Source organism: Vigna angularis, chromosome 3, assembly GCF_016808095.1.
Source record: "Vigna angularis cultivar LongXiaoDou No.4 chromosome 3, ASM1680809v1, whole genome shotgun sequence".
Taxonomy (NCBI): Eukaryota; Viridiplantae; Streptophyta; class Magnoliopsida; order Fabales; family Fabaceae; genus Vigna; species Vigna angularis.
In genome coordinates, this window is record NC_068972.1 from 1,424,217 (window position 1) to 1,449,890 (window position 25,674).

Genomic DNA, 25,674 nt, shown 5'->3' on the forward strand with positions numbered 1-25,674 from the left:
AAAGTCACGCAGCCTTCATAGCTTTTCCAGTTTCTTGTTTACATAACTTTGCCCAACCACTGCCAGCAAGAAATGCCCATCAGTCGTCGTTGGATAGGTCAATCAAGAAAACGGAGAATGAGAACAAGAATGACTCTATGTCGATCCACGAATGGTGGATTAGTGAGTGACGAAACCCAAACTGTTACTATAAAGAAGTTTGGGACGTATACTATTTGTGATATAACGAGGAAGCGATTTGAGAACTGCATTCCACGGAGAAAAAGGAGAGGTTCAAGCGGTATTTTCCCGAGCAAAGTCAAGTGTGGAACTTGTGATCTTCAACCGAGTGCTGACCTTCCGATTGATAGAAAACGCTAATATTGTCAGGGGTCACATAGTGAGAGCTAAAAATCCCTCAGTGGATCAATTATTCTCAAACTACAAGTATAGCTACTGTAGACATTAACTAGCTTTAAGGGGCATCGATGTCATAAGAAAATAATGCCCACATTTTTCCCTTGGGATGAAAGCATAAAAAGAAAGACAACGATGCATGCACAAGTTTAAATAATTATTGTCCCAATCAAAATTTAAATGATGTGCTGCCTAAGGCAAAACCGTCGAAATCGGTTTTCAAGTTACATCTTACAAACAATTTAACAAACTAAATACTCTGGAAACTACGAGCCAGATCATATACCCCTCCCCTCCCTCTCTGGTGGTACAAAACTGTGTAACCAAGACACAACCTATCAACTTGAACTATAGAAATTGGAAAACTGTGGCGACGAGCACAAGGGTTGAATAAAACTCCTAGCCTTTAATTAAGGCTTTAACTATAAAGACAACAAAGAATCAAGCATTTCTAAAGGTTGAAAGTCATTCCCCTGTACATTTCTCATGGGAAACTCCATCAAATGAGATCTCGAGGCTTGTGGAACTGCTTGTAATCATCAAGCTCAAACGAATTGTACAAGTACTGGTACTCTGTCTGGAAACTTGGACCGAGACTAAGCTCCTGCTTCATATGAATCCGGACTCCAATATTGCTTTTCAACACAACGCCCAACAAGGTCAACGCAGAAGATACAAAAGCTCACACAAATTATACTTGATATTTTGAAAGTTTTTCTTTTACTGGAGGCTCCAAAGCAGACATACACTGATCCCATGCTCCATTGCGAAGCATCTACAGCATAAACATAAGATTGTAGTTTGATTATCACGAGCAGAGTATTGCGGCTATAACTTGAACATAACATTACCCAAAAGGTAGATGTGTGCCTTAAAGTAAAGAAACACTAACCTGTTTATACCCATGCAAGACCTGGCAGACTTCATTGTGTAAATCTTCACTCCTTATTTCCTACAGACGTTAATAAAAGCAGTTATATTATAAAATCTTTAAAGCAATTTTTAACTTTTAAGATGACCATACTGACGGCTAAACGTACATGCCAACTTGCAATCGCTTTGCACATGTAAACAAGCGAGCTTAGAGCTCCAGAAGGATTAGCTTTGACCTGAAAGCAAGTGTAAGATACCAATTACTTTACAATTCTACATCTAAAATTTTAGTGTGAATAGGAAATTACCATAGCACATAGGCCTCTAAAAGCATCCTCTTTCTCAACATCATCTCGTATCCTGCAAAAATATCATCAAAGAGAAATCAGTATACAAGGTAACCTAGAATGGAACTGTGGTCATCTAAAATCATGTTCAATTTGTAAAGTGTGAATGTTTAGATAATGATTACTCTCCTTTATCCATGGATTTCAAATATTTAAATAAATACATGATTGCATGCACTACATTGACTATATATGTTCTCAGACAAGTATTATCTAAGATCTTCATTATAATATTGGACATTCAGCTTGTTAGAATGTAATCAGCTATTCCAGATTTGTAGGAAATTAACCATTACATAATCTAGGAAAATTAGGATGATTGATTGCTAATTATTAGGTGTTTTTATTATAATTGACTCTCTAAAATAGTATAAATACATACTGTGTGGTCTGCATTAGACACACAATACATTTTTAGAACATCTACAATTCTATGATATCAATAGTTTAGGGTTTCGATCTTGGATTTTCTTTATCTTTATTTTTTGTGACAGTACCAGCAGCTACTGTATGCCCCTTTTCTCAGTCACCGAACGTCATTTTCCTCTGGTGACCACTGTGATCAAGACAGTCTTCCTCCAGAGACCACTGTTCTTCATTCGCCGCCCTGATTCGCTGCACATGCACCCAGACCTGCAACTAACCGAGACGAGCAACTATAGCTCCTAGGCTGCTGCTGTCCAGCTATGGTTTTTTGTTACATTGTTACTTTCATTGACTATCTCTCCCAATGTACTTTGTTATTCTTAATAAAAAAATGTTCTGATATTTTTTCTATATTCCAACTTGGTTATGCTTCTCCTCAACGTCCTTTGTTTCAATACCACGGGTTAAAACTCCAATTTTGACTCACTCTACTAATCCTCAAGCATCATTTCATGCTCCAACTGTCGCTCTGCCCACACCTCCAACACCTAAACTTCCTATTGCAATACGAAAAGGTATTTGTTCCTCTTGTAATCCTAACCCTCTATGCTTTTACCATTATTTATGATTGTTTCTCTCCATCCTATTTCTCCTTTGGATTTTGTGTCTATTTCTAAGACTACATGTGAAGCCATGGTTGATACCAGCTGACGTCAGGCAATGGCAGAGATGGCAACCTTACATTCCAATGGCACTTGGGAACTTGGTCCTTTACCTCCTGGCAAGCAAATTGTTGGCTGTTGTTGGGTTTATATAGTGACAGCAGGACCTCATGGCCAAAATAACTTTTGTTCGTCTCTTTTTGGCTATGGTTGCTATTCATCTTTGGCCTTTATCAGCTAGATATTAAAAATGCATTTTTACATGGTGAATTGCAAGTTTATATGGATCAACCCTCTTGTTTTCTTGCTCCCGGCAATTCTCATCTTGTTTGTAAGCTTCAACGGTTTGAAGCAATCTCCCCGGACTTGGTTTAGTTGTTTCAGTTCTGTCTTGATTCAGTTTGGCATGACCAGGCGTGAGGTTGATCATTCTGTCTTGTCCTTTCATTCCTCTTTTGGCAAGTGCATTTATCTTGTTGTTTATATTGATGACATTGTCATCACAGGTAATGATGAGACTAGAATTTGACAAATCAAAAAGCATCTTTCACAACAATTTCATACTAAAGATTTGGGTCCTCTAAAATATTTTTTAGGCATTGAAGTTGCTCAATCTGTTTCTAGAATTGTTATTAATCAACCTAAGTATGCCCAAAACATTCTTAAACTGCTATGCTTGATTGTCTTCCTTATGATACTCCTATGGATCCCAATATCAACCTTCTTCCGGGATCCCATTGAAAGAGCTGGAAAGACATTGTTGCCTGATAGGCCGACTCAACTATCTCACCGTCACCAGACCCGACACCTATTCTTCGAAACATAAATGCTCCAGTACAAGGATTATTGTATGAAGGCAAAGACAGTACTAAGATCACTTGTTACTCTGATGTGGATTGGGCAGGATCACCATCAACTAAAAGATCCAATTTTGGGTACTATGTTCTTATTGAAGGAAACCTTATCGAAGGAAACCTTATCTCATGGAGAAGCAAGAAGTAAAATATGATTGTCAGATCTAGTGCAGAAGCAAAATATCGTGCTCAGCCACTTGTAAGCTTCATGCCTTAGGCAACTACTACTAATGCTAAAAATAGGAGACATCCATGAAACAAAGCTTATTAGTGACAATCAAGTTGCACTTCACATTGCATCTATGAAAAAGCCAAACATATTGAAATTGATTGTCCCTTTGTTAGAGAAAAGGTGTTGTCCGGAGAAATCACTACTAATACTCTAGAAACATAGTAAGCAGAAGAGGTTTTACAAAAAAAAAAAAAGTTATTATAATTTGTAAGGGAAAAGTGAATTGCACATAATAGGGAGATTGCTCCAATTTATTTACTATTTTAATTTGTCATTAAAGTAAACATTATGCATCTCAACTGCCTTTTAGGTCACTCATCAGATCTTCTCCATATATCTTCTTATGAAGGAAAAATATTCATCGACAATCGCAGTCACCACCCTCTGAAACTGAACAGATCACCCTCCCAAGGGAACAGCACTATAACCAATTTCTCAACTTAGTTGAATACACTATGTTTTGAATCCCTCAAGCCCCACCTAAACATCTAAGATAAATGAGCCACAAACTTCTATAATGAATAGGAATTTATACACAACTTATCATGCATAAAAAATGGCAAAAGCACATGATTTTGAAAACATTTTTTAATGCACAACTGAAGAGAACCGGAGATATTTATGTGCTCGTATGAAGGTCAGTACTATAACATACATTGACAAAGCAGTGCACCAGGATTGCATGAAATGCTCCATATGTGGTGATACAAGCTCTGGAGAGACCCACGCAAGCCTCCCCAGTGTTATTGCACTATTCTCTATTAGTGACTTGTTGAGTCCCTATAAACAGCAAACACAATCAGCAACTAAACATGGTCAAAATTATAATTGAAGAACGAAAAATGATAGTGACCTCTGCGTGCTGAAGAATGGGAACCAGGGATGAAATTACAGTCAAGACAACAGGAGAAATTTCTTGACGAACCTGAAATTCAAAAGACTGATTTTAGACAAAATAAATAAAATGTGACATGGTATAAGCTATTGACGCTCCTAACAATATCAGAAACATGAAAATCAAACCAATGAGGGAAGAACAACCTTGAAACACAAACACGTCAGAGTAGATGTAATGTTGCATAATATTTAGCAAATTAACAAGACCATGTCAGCAGAATCTACTCCAATACTCAATCAGAGGAGTTGTAATTTTACACAGTGCTCCATTTTTTATTCTGGAGCTGGAGAGATCAAGATTGAAAAAATGCTTTTCAAAATTTAAATATTTAATGTTCATGTCGTCAAACAGAAACATGAATGATCAATATACAAATCTGTAAAATACTAGAAGCATATAGGTAAAATTATCTGTCAAGAACCTACAACATAAGTCTCATCGCAACTTAGAATGTTTGTTTGTGAGATGGTTTTATCCGCCACAACTGACCTGCAATTTTGATGGGTTCATTTATTTAACCTGAACCCAGTCCAATCAAAAAACCAAATAATGAAAAAAGTTTGGTTTAGCAGAAGCATAAAACAAAAGTTAAGGTGCATCGTATAGTACTTTTTAAAAATAATGTTTATGTAAAAATAGTATTATCCAGTGAGTTAAGAAATCATATTAATACATGACTGTTAAGAAAGCACGCATCTAAAAAATATAGGAAACTGAACTAGGTAGAGGACTTGAAGTTTAACTTTAGTCTGTCCTCAAATCACATGGGGTCTCATTTTTTAAATCCAAAACCGTCAAAGTTAACATTAGACTCTATTGTGTGAGTGGGATGAAATAGGTCATAAACAACCTAATTCTTATGACACAACAAACCAAGATAGTCAGATACTTAAACATGCATACGGATAGCAATATTCAAAAACACAAAGACAGAAGTAGCAATTCAAGCTACCAGATGAATATAATCATAAAGAACAAGTTAGAGGAAATTTATGCTCAAGAAATGAACATTCATGATAACAACCTATAATTTTGTAAGACATGTACTCAACATGCCAGTTGCTTGAATAGTTATTATAATTGAAACAATTATATAATTTGTATAGCAATTCAACATGACTCCTAAAGCCATCTAGAGAAAGTACAGTGTTAATTTTGATATCAAATTGCACTTAGAATCGCTAAAGTTGAATCTAGATCACGAGAATTATGAATCTGGTCTGTAGTTGGATCTGGGCATGCCAGGTCACACAACCCAGTCCGGTTGTGCATAACCTGGTTCTCAACACTTTACAGTTTCTTTTTTTAGTTTTTTTAAATTGGAGAGAAGTGTCAAAAATCTTCCCAAGGTTGGACACCTGGAACTGCGCAGAATGGGACAAACTAGAGACCAGCTGCTTGTTCTGTGGCTTCTCTACCGTGTCAATATACATCATTTACAGCATATGGCAACGTTTAACAATCAAAGTATTCATTACAGTCTAAACAGCTTGTAAACCAGAATTTATCCTAATCATTACAATTTAGAACTATATCATTCAAACCAAATGTCAATATGCCAATTAGAATCTATATTGCAAAATTTTCTATCATTTTATCAGAAAGAGGCATTAAAATGGCATACCTTAACTGCTAATTCTCCAATTGCCCAGCATGCATTATTTGCTACTGAAATGGCCTCCTTTACCTTAGAAATCTCCTGCACACCAGACACTATTAGAATAAAATGGCCAAATAAATGCAACCTACAAACAAATTTGTATCAGGCACATACATACCAGCTGTTTGGCTGCAGCCTCAAGAAACTCAGACAAACGAGGGTGCAAATGAACGGGGCACACCTAGCCAAATTACCATTGTCAGAATCCCATCAACTATGATACAGTCCAAAGAACAATCCCTGCCACCCCACAATATAAAAATAAATGTTTGGGTAGAGACCCAGACTTACTTCCACCCATTCCCCTCCTTAACCAACCCCGAATAAAGAAAACTGAACTTCAAAAAGTTAATTTACTTCCAAAATACAACAGGACAAGGAAATGCTTTTGGCTATGTGGGCTCCAGTGCAATGCATGAAGGATCACAATCAACTTACTCGAGCCAGGTCTCCAAGTAAGGCAAAGGCACTTTGTCGAACATCAGAAGCATCATCCACACAACAATGCAGAAGTAGATCTCTCAGAGAACATTGTGCAACCTGCCAAATGGTGTACATCAAGATAATCTCAAAAACTCATACAAAGGAAACTTTAGAAGACAGAATTGCTGTCCATTTCAAGTTTTACACACCAAGAGGAATTGCAGGTCTTTCGGGGGCAAGGTAAAAATGAAAGGGAAAATATACCTTTTAGGAATAGCATAAGTTGCAATTACTATGAAAATATGACATTAGTTTATCATTGATTTCTTCTAAAGAAGTAGGTTTTGTAGAGAAAAGATAATATCATGCTAGGAATTTAAGAAACAATCTAGTGTTAATGCCCCCAGTTTTCATTAGAAAGCACCACCACAAATTCACGAATATGTTTAACAAGGCAAACTTTGTGGTCATATTGATGTTTTTTAAATAATCAGGCCATCTGTCCCCAAAAAAATTAACTCTTTAATTAGAGAAAACTGATCAAAATGTTACACAAATATAAATAATAAATAAATAGATGTTTCTAATGTTGCAAAAGCCCAATCATTAAAAGCAAAAACAATATTTAAAAAAAGGCAAGTATGTTCCTTAATACAAAACGACATATTTTACACAAAAACAGCTAAAAAAGGTGGACTAACAGCAAACCAAAGAACTGTTTCGGAATTAAAATTTACAGAAATAGTTCAACAACTACTGCACATGATATGAAGAAGAATATTAAGGAAATAATTGCACCATATTCTAAGCTAAAAAAAGCTCCAATTATATAAATTAATGCAAACTATTTCAACAAAATAACATCCAAGAAGATGACAAATAATTAGCTAACAGATAAGTATCATTCATATCTAGAAAATACAAGTTTTAGATGAGTACCAAACTCTCTATTCCACTGCCAAGACCCTCTGCTAGTCCAGAAAGCAAATCAAGAGAGCATACAATGAACTCCTTGTCATACTGAACCCCAGTTTTAGTAGAATCAGCCTGAAATAAAATGACATTTAACTTGTTGGAAGATAAAATAAATTTCAAAATCAGACCTTATTGGGAAGTAGTAATAGAGTAGTTTATTGGACAGATCACAAATAAAGGTGGTCATGAAATGCATTTTTCAGATCAAACAGCATATACAGACATTAATTTGATAACAAACACAAGTATAGAACATACTAATAACATTTGACAATTTTTCAGCTTTGTGTACATTGGATACCTTTCAACATATATAGCATGACTAGTAGCACTTAAGTTCTCAATAAAAGAAAAATATACATAATAGATAACAGCAACCTCTAAGTAGTGTTACAATTTGATTAGTTCACACCACTAGAATATCATCTAATATCAAAATACCATATCCATAAACAATTTAGATTATCTTGAAAAATATTTCTTCATTGTAAGTTCACCTGTTCCAGATATCTTACATTTTGTTACCATATTTAGTTATGATTATTGGTATAAGGCACCACTCTGTAGGTTTGCTACATATATTGTACTAAAACAACTCATATCAGCTCAATATCAATTCTATAATATATGATTCGTCTAAATACCTAAACCTTAAAATGTCAACATTACATACACATGTGTGTGTGCGTACCAATACTAATAAGAAAACACGTAGTAGATTATCATTTGAATGTGAGATTAAGAAGGAAAAAACTTGTAGCACTAACAACGTTACAAATGAAATGTCAGACAACACCTAGGAAACAACCAAAACTTTAGTTTTTAAACAGGATATAGTGCAAACTAGATGTTAAAAGATCTTTGAGCAAAAGTAACTAGAACCTTAGCAAATTGTTGGGTCTGGATTATATTTATGCACCTCCTAAATACAGGTTCCGCAAATTGAGTGAAACCAGTACCCAAAGCCTGCACCAATTGAGCACCGCATCAGGAGCAAGAAAAAACATACCAAACAAAAAGTTCAAATTATATCAATAGTTTCCCGAAATCCCATGCATTTATTAACATGAGAATCAGAATGATAACCTAATTTCCAACTTCCAGCATAAGCCTGTAAGTTTATAATAATATATGATTTGAAACTTCCTTTGGAATTAAATTTGAACTACACTTCTTAGTAACATAAATAAAATCCCCTAAGCTGTACCAAATTTACAAGCAAGCTTTTAGGAAGTTCAAAAACAAGATGAGCTTTAGCTATTTCAAATGAAATTGAATTTTCAACATGCATAGACAAGTGCCTTCTGCATTGTGCCAATACTGTCAAGAGGATATACTGCACATTGCCAGTTCATCAGCTTTATAATCTTCAATTAATTACTGTGAAATATTTGTTGACAAATAAGTAGGATATTATTGTTAAAGAACAACCTACGGTTCACAAGTATACCCAGCAAACTCATTCAAAGTTCAAACATGCATATTCATAATAAATGTTATGAACAGTATATGACAACAAAACCGATAAACACTTCTTAATATATAAGTGGAAAAACAATATCCGTACATGTGCTATAGAGGTAAAGCATTCCAGGAGTGGAAAAAGATCTTTGTCTGAATTATTGTTAAAGAACAACCTACGGTTCACAAGTCTACCCAGCAAACTCATTCAAAGTTCAAACATGCATATTCATAATAAATGTTATGAACAGTATATGACAACAAAACCGAGAAACACTTCTTAATATATAAGTGGAAAAACAATATCCGTACATGTGCTATAGAGGTAAAGCATTCCAGGAGTGGAAAAAGATCTTTGTCTGAATTTGAAAGTTGCTGCCACTTCTCAATTAATGGTGGCATTAGAATCTCAAGATAACCAGGCTGCAAAGCAAGAAGAAAAACACTAGGTAAAGAAATGTCTCTTGAAGCAAAAGGGATAGAATATCGGTAGTAAACATTGAAGAGTAACTTCAGAAAAAAGGAAAAATTAGTTTAATGTACTTTGATTGTCCATCCATGGAATGGACTACTGCTAAAAATTAGCATACCTGATTCAACTCTCCCCCAACAGCTTCAGCTAGAGTTCCAATTGCATCATATACAATTCTTAGGTTTCGCCGCTGCAATTCAGAACAATAGACTACAGTTAACAATGTCTAACCATACACATAATGATGGGAAATGTAACACAGTACAGAGCTAGTGTGCATCGAAACATGATTCTTTGCACAAGAAACAAAAACACAAATATAAAGTATTAGCTATTATTAAGGTAAAGAAATCACTTGATATTTCTCAAATGCAGTCATAAGGTGCTTCAATATAATTTCCAAGCGTGGTGCCAACTCTTCAGCAGCTTCCTATTATAAGTTTGGTAAACCAAATTTGAGACTCATAAATTTAAAATATATGAAGTAATTTGATCAATTCATTAAGGGTAAATGAACAGAAATTGTAGTCAGAACCTCTTCCAGGGTTGCAAAAGCAGAACAAGCAGCCTCTTGTACCCGCTTATTGTCATCCAAAATTCTTCGTAGAAGCCCCATAAGAACATTATCAAATTGTTCATAGCCTTTAGGATGTCCAATACCCTAAAGCACACAAAATTTAAACTCAAACAAAATTACATAGTAAATTGCTCAATATCCTTGCATGGCTAAACTTAAACATCAGTTCATATAGATCTTATATATAATATCCACTCGTTGTTTTGTCATTTTACAATTATCTGGAAACATACAATATTCCAATGGACCAATATCCTTTGAGACTGATGCAAGATTTGGTTTAGCTACAAACTCCTTATATTATAATATCTATAAGTTCAAACTTGAATATTACTTGAGATCTAAAACAGAGAAAAATAGTTCTAAAGGGCTTGAAAGACCCTTCTCAGTTCTATTATTTATATAGATAAAAATCTGATACAATAGATAGATGGAAGATGAAGAGATTGTCCTAGACCGCTAGGAACAATCATTATAGATAACCCAACACACAACTACCTACTTTAGGCCCTGCTCTACTAATCATAGGTAGACTTAATAATTATTCTAACACTCCCCCTCAAGCTGGAGCATACAAATTGTATGTACCAAGCTTGGAACAGATAAACTCAATCCGAGGTCCCCTTAACGACTTAGTCAACACATCTGCGAGTTGGTCATTTGATCCAACAAACTCAGTACATATTTCTTTTGACAATAATTTTTCCCGAACAAAATGACAATCAATTTCTATATGTTTGGTTCTCTCGTGAAACACTGGATTTGATGCAATGTGAAGAGCAGCTTGGTTATCACAATACATCTTCATACTTTGGATGCCACAGAAGTTAAGCTCTTGAAGGAACTGCTTCACCCATATAAGTTCACATGTTAATGAAGTCATTGCCCTATATTCAGCCTCAGCTGTTGATCGAGCCACTACGTTTTGTTTCTTACTTTTCCATGAGATAATGTTTCCTTCAAGGAAAACACAATATCCAGTAGTAGATCGTCTATCAATAGGAGAACCTGTCCAATCAACATCACAATATCCTGATACCTGAAGGCTTCCTTTTTCTTCATATAACAGCCCTTGCCCGGGAGCCTTTTTCACATACCTTAGAATGCGAATGATAGCATTCCAATGGCCAACACATGGAGCTTGCATAAACTGACTAACCACTCCAACTGCAAAAGATAGATCCGGCCTTGTAATAGTGAGATAGATTAGTTTTCCAACTAGCCTCCTATATCTCTCCGGGTCGGAGAATAATTCACCTTCTTCTGTTGTTAATTTTTGATTCGGATCCATAGGGCTATCAACCGGTCTACAATCAATCATGCCTGTTTCTTGCAAAATATCCAGAGCATACTTCCTTTGGGAGATTACAACTCCATCTTTTGACTGAGCTACTTCAATGCCTAGGAAGTATTTGAGGCTCCCAAGATCCTTGGTTTGGAAATGTCTACACAAGTACTCCTTCAATTGAGATATTCCAGCAGTATCATTTCCTGTAATAACTATATCATCAACATATACTATCAAGTAAACACATTTCCCAGGAGACGAATGATAATAAAAGACGGAATGATCTGCTTCACTGCGTTTTAGTCCAAATTTTTGAACAATGGAGCTAAACTTTCCAAACCAAGCACGTGGTGATTGCTTGAGCCCATATAGAGATCGGTTCAATTTACAAACCATACCAGACTCCCCCTGAGCAACAAACCCTGGAGGTTGCTCCATATAAACTTCTTCCTCAAGATCACCATGGAGAAAGGCATTTTTGATATCCAACTGATGAAGTGACCAATGACGAATGGCTGCCATTGCAAAGAACAATCGAATCTTTGCCATGGGAGAAAAGGTGTCACAATAATCAAGACCATAAACCTGAGTGTACCCTTTTGCAACCAGTCGGGCTTTGAGCCTATCAATGTCACCATTAGGGCCGACTTTAATTGCATATACCCATCGACAACCAACAGCCTTTTTGCCCGGGGGAAGTGGCACAAGCTCCCAAGTATGACTGTGGTCCAGAGCCTGCATTTCTTCAATCATGGCTTGTCGCCATCCAGGATGATCAAGTGCTTCTTTCACATTTTTAGGAATAACCACAGGAGATACTGAGGATAAAAGGGAATAAAAGGAGGGCGACACTCTGTGATAACTAAGAAAATTATAAATGGGATGAGGGTTTCGAGTGGAACGAGTACCTTTTCTGAGAGCAATGGGCCAACCAAAATCATCTTCACCAGGAGGCGTGACAGGAGATGGTGACGGAGAAGAATCTGAAGGAGGAGATCCACCCTTTTCTGGAAGAGGATTACTCACCGGGGTACTGTGTCGAAGGATATCAGTATGTGGAGAGGAAGGTTCGGGAGGACCTTGGGCATGACTTGGATTGACTAAGGCATTGGAGATATTAGACTCAACCACTGGAAGAGGAAGGACCTGGTGGAGGATATGAACATCTTGAACAGAGGGAGAGAAGAAAGGTGTCTGTTCAAAGAAGGTAACATTGGCAGACATGTAGTACTTTTTGGTTTCAGGAGAGTAACACCGGTACCCTTTTTGAAGCCGAGAATAGCCCAAAAAGACACATTTGATCGCACGAGCAGAGAGCTTGTCGAGCCCCGGAGACATGTCGTGAACAAAACAAACACAACCAAAGACTCGAGGAGAGGTGTGAAAGAGAGGATCATTGGGAAAGAGAATGGAGAAAGGGACTTTATTATTGAGAGAGGAGGAAGGCATCCTATTAATAAGAAAACATGCAGTTAAGATTGCATCCCCCCAGTGATGAACAGGAATATTAGCACCAAGCAAAAGGGTACGAGCCGTTTCAACCAAGTGTCTATTTTTTCTTTCAGCTATACCATTTTGCTGGGGTGTATGAGGACAAGTGGACTGATGCAAAATACCATGGGAGCTAAGAAGTGAAGAAAAAGTTGATGAGAAATACTCTTTAGCATTATCACTTCTTAAGACTTTAATTACGTGACCAAATTGGTTCTTGATTTCATTCAAAAAAGATGTGAAAATGGGTAACAATTCAGAGCGATCTTTCATTAGATAAACCCAAGTACATCTAGAATACTCATCAATAAAAGTAACAAAATACCTAAAACCAAAAGAAGAGACGCGACTAGGTCCCCAGACATCAGAATGAATAATAGAGAAACTAGAAGTACACATTGATTGAGACCTTTTAGGAAAGACAGATCTAACATGTTTTCCTAGTTGACATGACTCACATTCTAAAGTCTGAAGACCACTAAGTTCAGGACACATCTTTTTTAACTTTGACAAGTGAGGATGGCCAAACCGATCATGTAACACTTTAGGGGGAAGAGCTGCAACACAAGATACCCGTGGACGAGATCCAAAATGGTATAAACCTCCAGCTTCATATCCCCGAGCCACGCTCCTGTATAACAAAAGATTTTGAATCGAAAGTTATTGAACAAGGTAACATATCCCCGAGCCACGCTCCTGTATAACAAAAGATTTTGAATCGAAAGTTATTGAACAAGGTAACATTTTGGTTAACTGACTTAGGGAAATTAAATTGAATGGACAGTTAGGAACAAAAAGAACAGATTTCAGAGTTAGAGAGGGAGACTTGACCGACTCCCTTTGAACAAGTTTTAGAGCCATTTGCAAGGGTAATGAAATGGGGTTTTTCTTGGAGGGAAAGGGTTGAGAACAATGAGGTATTACCAGAAATGTGATCAGAAGCACCCGAGTCAATTACCCATGAATTTAGACCTTCCATGGATTGAGAAATGCAAGTTGTGGACGTACTTGGGGACTGAGATGATTGCGCCAAACTGTTAGACTTTAATCGCAGATACTCTTGATACTCTTCCTCAGTGAACTTGGAGTTGGAAGTGGAAGTTTCAGCCTTAGAGATATTGGCGGTTTTTGAAGGAAAGCCATGCAAGGAGTAGCAGTTTTCTACGGTGTGACCCACCCTCTTACAGTAAGAGCACTGTGGACGTCCTCGACCTCCACGTCCTCCTCCTCTAGTGCCACGTCCTCCTCTTCCTCGCGTGGCAACCATGACAGATGGTTCCATTGTTTCATGAGCTTCCTGAGACTGAGACACCGGAACACGAAGAAGACGTGTGGTCAAGGCTTCCAAGGAAGGGACCTCATGACTTGTCAGAAGTTGATCTCTGATGTGATTCAAATCTGGATGCAAAGCACGGAGGATCATCACCATATAATACTTGTCAAGCTTCTTTTTGATATCTTCCGAAGATTCCACTTCCAAGAACATTCTCAATTCTTCCACAGCTGCTTGGGCTTCAGTCATGAAGGAGACCATATCATGGTCTGTCATTTTGAGACAGGCGAGCTTGTTTGCGGTATCATAGAGACGTTGAATATCATTAGCATAAATGCTTTGAGCTTTCTTCCAAAAAGTGTGACATGTCTTGAAGGCTCTCAGAGATATCAAAAGTCGGGGTTCCACAGATTGCCACAATAGGGCACACAATTGGAAATCATCTTGTTTCCATTGTTCAGCTTTGTCAGAAGGTACTTGGCTCCCATCCTGCTCAAGGTGGTCATAATGTCCTTGACCAAGGAACCACATTTCCACAGCAGCATACCAACATAGATAATTCTTTCCGTTTAGCTTTTCGGAAGTGATTGAGGGACTTCCAGAGAAAGAAAGAGCACTTCCAGACGCCATTCTTTGATAAAAACAGGAAAAGGAACCAGAAAAACCGTGAAGAACCAGAAAACCCTAGAGGGTTTCTTAGCGTTTTCTTAAAGGAGAGCTTCTGGACACACCAAAGTAAGATTTTGAGGGTCAGAACAGACAGAGGAGCAGAGGGCGACAACTATGGAGGTGGCGCGGCGACTTTCCGGTGAGCAGAGGGCGGCGCGTGGACAACACGTGCCTGTTCGCAGCACACAAAGAGGCTGCGCGTGGCGAAGCGTGAAGGAGAATCAGGCGAACCCACCGGTGGGGTTGGCTGTCGCGTGAAGAGGCGAACCAGATTCAGTGGTCGCCGAACGGAACAGTGACGGCGGACGCGGTGGACAGCAGCGGACAGATGCGAGATGGTGGACAACCAAGTTGAAGAACTTCAAACTGCAGTTGACAGCTGCAGATAGTGGCGAGACAGCCGCGGACAACGGCGAACGGCACCGGACAGGTGCAAACAGCAGTGACAGTGCTGGTGGACAACCCAAGACAGAAACCAGAGCAGGATGAACCTGTTCTGATACCAACTTGAGATCTAAAACAGAGAAAAATAGTTCTAAAGGGCTTGAAAGACCCTTCTCAGTTCTATTATTTATATAGATAAAAATTTGATACAATAGATAGATGGAAGATGAAGAGATTGTCCTAGACTGCTAGAAACAATCATTATAGATAACCCAACACACAACTACCTACTTTAGGCCCTGCTCTACTAATCATAGGTAGACTTAATAATTATTCTAACAGAATACACAAATATTAAAGTGATGGAGCAGATTAAAATAATTAGTTATAATAATATCAGGAATAGAGAAGGTAACATTAATATAGATTAGGAATATATACCAAATAGTAATAAGATATTGAGATACATTTAGTGAATTTAATAATTAGCAATTTGATAGCAATTGGTATTTAGGATTGAATTAACTTTCTCTAAATGACCAAAATATTCAGAAGTACATAAATTTATAGAACTGTAAAAGCATCAGTGCCAAAAAAAATCATAACGGTGCAATAGCATAACAGGAACAGAGGGCTTTTATACCTGAACAATAAATTTGCTAAAACGGGACAGTGTCCAGCATGAAATACTTCGTATTAGAGGAAACTTATCATCAAGAAGCGGGATAAGAAAGGCCACAATCTATAAACAAAGAATAGTGCAAAATTCTGAATTAGTAAGAAGTAAGGGCCACACTAAAGAATAAAAAAAATCTGATATTTGTATGAGTAAGAAATCAATAAAGCAGATTAACAAGACTCAGTAAAATAAGAATCAGTGATTGACAGATCAACAAAAATGTTGTCAGAGAAACATTTTCCTTTTAGTGTCAATAATAAATAATGTTGTCAAGACTAAGATTCCACATAGGACCCATGGGTGTGTTGCAAGATCTTAAAATGTTGGAACGTACAATTGTACCAAGGATATAGGATCTTAACAAAATGAATATTATATTAATACACACACATAGGAAAAAAGGGGGAAAGCTATAAATAACAACAGGAAAGTTAACCTAAAACTAATGTTTCAGAACCATAACTGAAAAACTCGAAATTGGAATTCATTTCATAGTGAAAAAACATTTTTCTCTTTTCAATATCAATAATGTTGTCATGAATGAGATTCTACTCAGGATCCAAATGGGTGTTGCAATATCTCAAAAACGTAGGAATGTAGAATTGTTACAAGGATTATATGATCTTACCAAATGTAAACTATACTAATATATACTAACACAGAAAAAAGAAGAGAGGAACCATAAACAAGAACATTAAAGCAAACTTAAAAACTAACATTTCATAAGAGAGGGACACACAAGATGGTGAAGAATGCTTCAAGACAGATATTTGATACTTTTTTTATTTAATCCTATGATTAGAGTTTTCTCAGACAATAAAAAAGAAGAAATGCGGAAATTATGTTTGGTTACAATGCCGAAAACTTAACTCGACTAACTTGTATGATCCCATTACAATCATACCAATTTGTGATTTCAGGTGTGATCCAGATCAGGACAGGGAGAAAAGATAGTAAGACCATGCAAACTTACAATCTAGATTGCAATTTTAACAACATTGAACATGAGTTGTAAATTACAACTCATCCAGAAAGTATCATAATTATCTCACAGTGATTGAATAATTGAACATAAGGAATAGATCACTACAAAAGGGCAAAAAGGAAAGATTGAATGATTCTAGAAGTTGTCATATTTTTTGGAAACTAGTAATAATAAAAGGAACAAGATATTGTGTAGCTAGAGAAGGACACCAAACCGGCACAAACCAACGGGGCTTTAGGTGTAAAGGGAGGGAAAAGAAAGAAAGATACTTTGAATAACATTTACTAGTCTTATGTGATGTATTTCAATAAGATGAACTGCAATGCATGTAAATCATAGAGCGCTAACCATTACTTTTACTAATGCTGATCCTAACAATAATACAGAAACAAATTATGAGATATTAGGAAATGTGGAAACTAATAAAATCGAGGAAGTAGACATAAGTGATAAAGATTTAAGAATACAATTAGATATTATTAGATACTCTGAATAACTCTAATATACAATTTTGATATTAATGACATATTCAAAGACACATCCAAGCATACATTAAGTTATACAATCATTCAAGCATACATTAATCAAATTTTTAAAACAAGCTCAACAATTTATCCTGCAATCAAACCAGTTGCTTTTGGATTGAGTAATCAGAACCAGAAAAATAGAAAATACCTCCAACAGATGAGGATAAAGACCATTGATGCAACCTTCACCTATGGCACCAAGGGCCAGGACAGCAGCTTCCCGTTCTTTCCAAGCATCATCCCCACCAGCAGACAACTTAGCCTGCACAAATTCTCCTAACCTTTAGTATATCCACACACAAAAATAAGGCTTGTGGAGAAATTAGCATCATAAAATAGTTTGTCTTACATATATACACCTATGTCTCACCCATTACCATTATGCTTGGTCTGCCTTAAATTAACAGCATTAGTTTGACTGTTACTCATTTTTAGCCACTATGATATAGAAAATTATCACAAGTGCAAATCACCTCAACAATAGGCATAAGTGTTGGAAGAATCTCGTCTCCAAACACATTTGAAAGAATATCAAGAGCAGCTGCACTGCATTTCCGTAAATTCCATGTGTTGACAACATCATCATCCTGTAAATATGAAAAATAAAAATTGTGACTTCAAATTGCAAAGCATTTTTTAAAGCTAATCTTTCAAAAGCTACATAAACCCTATTAAATAAGGGAAATAGCATTAATCAAATATTAAGAATAACAAAACAATAGAGCAAGTACAACATACGTCATCTTCTACTTCATCTGATCCATGAAATCTTGATGCATGAAATCGAGGTTTAAGATCCTATGGTGAAAAAAATATAAAATAAGAAATTTGATGGTCTCAAACTAAAGAAAACCCAGTAAGTCAACTAATAAACAACCAGACCTGATCCCGATCAGGTTGAGAACCATCTTCCTGGAAAAATAAAATCAGACAAATGAAGTCACAAACAAGAATTAGTTGCAATGCAATCCACCTCTAAACACTAATCAATCCAAAAGAAAACCTCAGCTTCAATAAGTGACTCATCATCATCTGCATAAGCCATGTTTGACAGCAATACCTACATGGATGCAACAAATGAACTTCAAATTCCAATATTACACAGGGATACAATTACAAAAGAGGATGTGTATAATTTGATTTACTGGAATAAGACGAGGCAAGAATTCTCTTAAGTTTTCAGGCGGCAGTTGAGCATCACAATATGCAGACCTGCAACAGAAATCATTATAAAATAAAAGATGCAAAATAGAAAAAACTCCACGGATTTAAGAAAGAGAGAGTTTTTAGTGAAATTTTAAATCAGCTTAACAAAGAATATAGCATCATTACATAATAGATACATTGAACTCTTATTCGCATCAGCATGCTGATTTTAGAAATAATAAATTGATTGATTCTGCATATGCCATCTTAATATCCAACAACAGAAAACATACATTGCTAGAAACAGTATGACTTGAACTTGCATGTCTCAAAATTAGAATACATTACAACCACCTGAAACCCCTCCTCCCAGTATGAAAAAAGCAAGTAACAAAAATAAAACAAAATACACATAAATAAGTTTATTATTTTAGTTGTGATTCATAACATCTAGAAGCTACATTATGAACTCCAGCCACTAGTTGAACCATCAAGAAAATAACATCCAAAAATACATATAGTACCAAAATTCACAGGCTTCGAGGGCTACTTCTTCATCTGTGTCCTTGTTGACTTGTAACATGTATTCAATCACATTCCTTAAATGTGGCTGCAGTGAATTAATAATTGCATTAGATAAGAGAGAGCAGATAGAAATAACATTAATTTTAAAGAAAGTAAATAGGTAAGACACTTGATGCTTGCTTGTTCAACTAGTTGAAAAATTACAAATGCATATAATAAACTTGAGATAAGTATATAAAACAGTGCTACGCATTCTGATCTTGTGATATCTAAATGAATTCTACTTACTCAAACAAGTAGACAACCAGATATAGTGTGACAGAATGAATAGAACAGATAAACCACCACAATGTGAAAAATCTCGAAAATATAAGAACATCCAATTAACTTGAAAAACTAAAATGAACCAGAGCAAGATGCTCACCTCCAAGAAAGATGGACGGACTTCAATTAGCTGAACAAATGCCGCACAAACCTGGTCATGAATAGCAACTAGGATGATTTCAATTGATTCCAACATTAATAAAAAATAGTTATAACAAAGTTTGAGAAAAAAACAGTTAATGAAATTCCTTGCAAAATCTATCAGAAATTACAAGACAACACAAACAGGATCTAGCCTTCACTCACTAGAGGTCATCAAAATAATTGATGTATAAAACAAAAGAATACACAATGAGCAGAAGGCAGAGTCAAAAGACTGAAGCCTTCAATTACTAGCAATTCAAACCAGCAGCTGGATTTGGAGTAATTCACTAATAAAGCAATAATGGAAAAAAATTTATAAATTTTATTCAAGTTACATCTATATCCATATAAAGAATTAAGAACTCACCAACTTCCGCACTTCAGCAGAAGGATCATTTGAGAGAATAAACAGACCTTGAAGATATTGATCCATGGATACATATAGAGCCTTCACAAAACAATTAAGACTATTACAATCTATTCCAAACTTCAGCAGTTCTTCAATAACCAGAGAACTGAGACATTATACACTTACAGAAGGCATTAACATAATGTATTGATTTACAGAACCAAGTGATAGCTTTCTCAATGAAGCATGAGGAGATTGGAAAAACTGAAACAAAAAAAAAAGGAAAAGAATAAACAGTTGGAGGATACAATAGTAAGAAGTGAAAGAAAACAATTATAAAAAGGAAAAACTGATCTTACCCGAAATAATCTAGGAAGAAATATGTTAATAGGGCGTTCTGCTAAACCCGGTACATCAGAATCAAGATATTGAGGAATATCTTCACAAATCTTCGTGCGGTAAAAAAAAAACGTTAAAAGGGTACAGCTAGAAACAAATGCTATGAAATATTAAGAATCAGTTGCCAAGACTGCACTTTCTCTAGCCTTTTAAAATAATAGTACATACAAATTGTCATTCCATAATTTTAAATTATACAACCAAAATCAGATAAAAATCAAGAACTTTATTTGCATTGAAAATTAATAAAAGAACAAGGTTGTTCCAGTCTTTACCCACCCACGAATTCTTCATCTCATTTTTTTTGAGTTAGCAAAAGGAAATTGATAAAAATATACATATATGACACTTCTCTTTTATTTTATTTTTTATTTTTTTGGCTCAATTACACATTGATTTCATTGATTTTAGAAAAGTTCAATTTTCATACCCTTAGTTTTTTTATCGCAACAAGTTTACCTAGTAATTCCCAAAATTGGTGCAACTTAAGTCCTCTACCTCTATCAGATTGAAATTGATTGTGCCAAACTATCTTCAACTAAGCAAAATCATAGAGGAGTCACGTCATCACATTTCATGACATACAAGCATAAGTGTGATTAGGAATCTCATTGCACCAGTTCAAAAAAGTATGAGGATAACGTTGTGGCAAAAGAAACAATGGATAACAAACAGATTTTAACAAAGCTAAGACAACCAAAAAGAACAATTAAGACTTCCTATTTTGGTAACCCTGATTATGATGTTTTCATGGATCCATGAAAGATACATGCTAGATGCTACAACCAATATCAAAGCTTCCATCAAACCTGAAAGAAAATGGATTTGGTGCAGAAACACGGGATTCCCAAATCAGATTAAGTCTCATCCGAATGATCATTATCCTTTATCACATTTTTACATCAAAGTTTTTTTACCATTGTTACAATCACAGAAGTCACAGCAATAATATAAACAGGGATTATTAATAAAACAGGACACAGTACAACAGACATATCAATTGCATAAAAAAAATTCATGGGGGCATACTAAATACACTATTTCTATAATTTGCGTAGTTACTTCCAATTCTTTTCTGGTTACTGTTATAACCAGGTGTAAATAGAGAAAATAGAGAGGAGAAATACACTGAATTTAACATAGTTCAAAGGACAAAAATTGCAAAGCTCTAAAGGAAAATAGAAAGAAAATTTTCTGATGTCATTAACATTGCAATGCAATAAGTCCACCAATGCTAAAACCGTTATCTATATAAACTCAAATCCCCATCTATATGGACACTCTGTACCACATTCTACAACCTATTGACCCAGCCCACCCTCCCTCACATGCTCTTTACCGATTAACCACTTATTTAAGTAGCAAAAAGTTAAACACTACAATGGGTTGAATAGAAAAACTTTCCAAAAATTTAAATAGTAGAATAGCAAAGGATATTAAACATTAGATGTTGTACTTTATATATATATATAAAAGATAAGGTATAATACATAATCATTAATGATAAAACAATTCCAAATTTACAAAACACTTATTCTAGCCCCTTCAAGATCTCCCATTTGTGTTGATTGAAATCCACTTAATGCTTTAATCTTCTCCACTGCCCCTCCCCCTTTCCAAAGAAAAATATCCCGCAGAATTTCTAGAGAAGTACACTCGGCATGTCCAAACACATTCATGTACCCACAAATGCAATAAAAACATGGACTTGCTGTCTTATTTATCTTCTTTATAGATGTGTGTTCATTTTCTCATGAGGAAAACATATAGATGATCGAGTTGTTGGAAAATGGTGGGAAGCACTCTACAACAAATCAATAGATGTGAGTAGCTGGACTCTTTTCAATCCAACAGTTAATGACCCAACCATTCAATTACTGTTTGAGAAAAATCCCATCGCAGCAATTGGTATATTGCGAGGGTCCATGCTTACATGTAACTTGCTTTGATTTAAATAATTTTATTGGCGTTTCTCCAAGGAAGATTCCTAGAATCCTCCTTACCTCTGTTTCTATTCTCACATTACAATAAAAATCCTTCTTTATAAAATAATAATAAACGTGTCTCCTTTCTCTACAGGGATCTCAGTAGCACCAGTTCATATAATGAAAGTACTTGCATTTTCTTTGAAGATTCTATTTTAGCCAGAATTATAATTTAAGAATAACATACTAAGTGTAAAATGGAAAACCGACCTTGGATAATGCATCCATTGCACCTTCCATGTGATTTAGATCGTTGCTGTCCAGGCAATTTACGAGGGCTTGCAACAATTCAGGCCATCCAACAACTCCTCCTATTTCAACAACAACACTAATAATAGTTCCTGTTGTAGACCTTATGTGCTTATCTGCTGCACCGAGACAAGGCAGCAACTCCGATTTCACATACTGTTGGTAGGCAGGTTGCATAGATTTATAAGCATTTCTGAGGTTATTCTTCAGGTATAACCCTGCAGCCTGACGAACTTCCACTGATTTTCCCTGGTCAATTGAAAATCACCACGGCACCATTATTATCAATGCAACATCACTTGAACCACAACTGCCACGCCATATGTGGTTTTATAAATAAATAAATAAAGTCTTATCAAATATTTCCAAGAACCACTTAAACAGTTACAAAACATCTGACATGCTAATCTTTTTAGATGTGATTCCAGACACACTGATAGTATTTTGTTTCGCATTGAAAACGCATAACGCACGTAACAAACATGGAAAAGTCAAACTACACAAAGTTGCTTCACTGTTAAATGGGAAATTTGATACGATTTCCCAGAAAACTTGACCAAAACCAAACATGCTACAATATATCTTAAAACTAGTTAAACGACACTAAAAAACAAAACAAAAGAGTTTTCTAATGTCATATCATTAACCGATCAGTGCATATTAACAAAGTTAAAGCAACAGACAAAAAAAATAATACTAAACAGAGAATAAAACTCGTTGGAGCATCACCTTTATCAAGTCCAGAAGATTTCACTCAGAACAATCAAATCAAGCACAAATACACTACGACAAGAGCTCCGCATAACGCAGACATAATCAAACCAAAACCACGCAAGGCGATCCTCACTCTTGCACATAGATGCAAGCAAAGCACACATGAAAAATAGCGTTTCGACGGAGCAGAGACAATAGCAGTAGAAAAGTGAAGCGGAAATTGGCGAAGGAATACCTCGGCACGGGAGAAGATGAAGGCGAGGTAATTGTTGAAGTCAGGAAGGTGCGAGTAGCGCTGAAGGTGTTGCCAAATCTGAGCCTTATCGGCGGAAGAAGAATGCGAAATCTGCTGCTCGAGGAGGCCGCAGATCTCCTTGAACCCTTGCTCCTGAGGCTGCCACGATGGAGTCGCCGCCGCCGCTGCCATCGCCACCGGAATCCGCCCCCGCGAATTGAGTTCAATCACAGAGAGAGGGGTTTTTGGAATATTTGTGGGCGCAACAAAGAGAAAGTGAGAGAGAGAACGACACCGCTTTTAAATGAAACGCAACAGCTTCAAGGTTCGCTCTCGAGCACGCCCGCAAAACAATACAAATAACTTTTTGTTCTGCCAGCAAAGAAACAACAACCCTCTCTCACTTCTCACACTGTTCACAACCTCAATTATCCAACACAGAACACTGTTCGCTCGCTTGCGTTCCGTTTCCTTTAGGTTAGGCCTTCACCTCGTTGGGCCATAGCACCAAATTGAAATTGAAATTAAAAAATTAAAATCAATATCAAAATAAAACAAGTTCCAAAAATAATAATTCAAAAATCATCTTCAACTTTTCATCATAGTTTTTTCACTTTAATCCACCACTTAGGTAACACAGAAAATATCTGGGACCAACCTATTATTATTCTACGCAATGTTTGGTGAATATGTATAAATATTATCATTAATGTTAATGCACGTTGGTGTGGGTACGAAATGCTATGCTTTTAACCCATACTTCAGGTTGGGCTTGCTGTCTTGAGGGAAACAATAAATTCAAATATAATTCACCTTAATGACGTTTTGTGTCCTTAAACATTGAGTTATGGATGATCATAAGTTGTTACCAATAATTTAAACTTTCTTTATGTTTGTGGAAATATAAAATCAAATTAACTTTCCCACGGCTATCTTTGTTTAAACTGTTTTAACAGAATGAACAAAATGTTAAACGTATTTTAATAAAAATATTTAAAAATTAAAATTAAAAAATTGTTTCTTTAAATAATTTGAAATTGTTTATGTTGAGAAATATATACACTTAAAAAGTTTTTTTCTTTTCATCACCGAATAAATATATATAGAAAACATGAGAAGAGAGACCAAATCACCAAAAATGAATGGCATGAAAAAAAACTTTAAAAACTGAAATAAAAAAGTGAGAGAAAATAAAATTACACCATAATTCAATAATGAAATAATAGAAATATGAAATGTGATCAAAGTCTTTTTCATATCATTTAATCATTTCTCTATAGAGTCGTTTGTTCGTCGTTGCATGGTGTCATCCATGTTTACTTTCTTTTTTGTTTTGTTTCATCTACCGTCTAATATTCTGTTATGGAGTCGTTTGATGATCTTGTTTATGTGTTTCATCTAATAGTTGAACTAATAAAACTAATTTTCAGTTTTATTATTTTAGTAACTACTTTTTTAATTTAAATAATTACTCATTATAAAATAATTATTCTATTCATTATTTTATTATTTTAGTAACTATTTTTTCAAACTTAAAAATTACTTGTAATATTATTTATAATAATATTTTTTTTAGTAACTAAAATTTATTTTATCTATAGTTATATTTATAACTATATATTTATAATTATATATATACCTTTTATTTTTTTTCAATTTTATTCTTTTAATTATTACTTTAAAATTTTAAATAATTTATAAATATTTTAAAAAATACGTACACACAATTATTATAAATATAAGATTTTAACACACGTTAAAATTATAAACAATGTAAAAAAACTACCTTAAAATACAATATTATCACTGTATATATTGTAAGCACATTTAACAAATACAAAACACGTTTTCAATGATGAAAAGATAGGACACAGACCAAAAGAGCTTTTCAATCGGCCTAGAAAAAACATATACATTATAAAATTGCAAAGAATAAAATGTTGAAGAGTTTTATTAATTTCTAACATATTTCATATTAATGAACATCATATTTTAACATTTTTGTAATATTTCCAGCAAATCTTAATGTACCTCATTAATATCTCTTTTTTTATTGTTATAATATTAATTGTTAGTATTTTAATAAGAGCCTAATTGAACTTAAAATCTCTC

At 35.3% G+C, this 25,674-nt stretch overlaps 1 protein-coding gene across 2 annotated transcripts; it reads right to left on the reverse strand.

Annotated features, from left to right (window-relative positions):
* Positions 1 to 534: 534 nt before the first annotated feature.
* Positions 535 to 24,047, reverse strand: LOC108325916 (transportin-1). Of its 2 annotated transcripts, XM_017559057.2 has the most exons (29): positions 23,563 to 24,044; positions 22,575 to 22,862; positions 20,340 to 20,429; positions 20,167 to 20,244; positions 19,999 to 20,079; positions 19,588 to 19,638; positions 19,163 to 19,248; positions 18,638 to 18,704; positions 18,496 to 18,552; positions 18,375 to 18,404; positions 18,231 to 18,290; positions 17,966 to 18,079; positions 17,641 to 17,754; positions 15,945 to 16,043; positions 10,155 to 10,280; positions 9,975 to 10,049; positions 9,738 to 9,809; positions 9,460 to 9,570; positions 8,569 to 8,652; positions 7,651 to 7,758; positions 6,727 to 6,828; positions 6,407 to 6,469; positions 6,253 to 6,327; positions 4,584 to 4,655; positions 4,386 to 4,510; positions 1,578 to 1,629; positions 1,437 to 1,505; positions 1,289 to 1,348; positions 535 to 1,171 (listed from the first exon to the last, which is right to left on the reverse strand). In XM_017559057.2, exons 1-29 carry the CDS (start codon positions 23,752 to 23,754, stop codon positions 1,088 to 1,090), a joined length of 2,685 nt encoding a protein of 894 aa, XP_017414546.1. In that variant the 5' UTR covers positions 23,755 to 24,044; the 3' UTR covers positions 535 to 1,087. The 2 variants fall into 2 exon arrangements, 1 of the variants encoding a protein (XP_017414546.1); XR_008247765.1 differs by lacking the exons at positions 535 to 1,171; positions 1,289 to 1,348; positions 1,437 to 1,505; positions 1,578 to 1,629; positions 4,386 to 4,510 and adding an exon at positions 5,054 to 5,147 and having other exon boundaries at positions 4,587 to 4,655; positions 23,563 to 24,047.
* Positions 24,048 to 25,674: the final 1,627 nt, after the last annotated feature.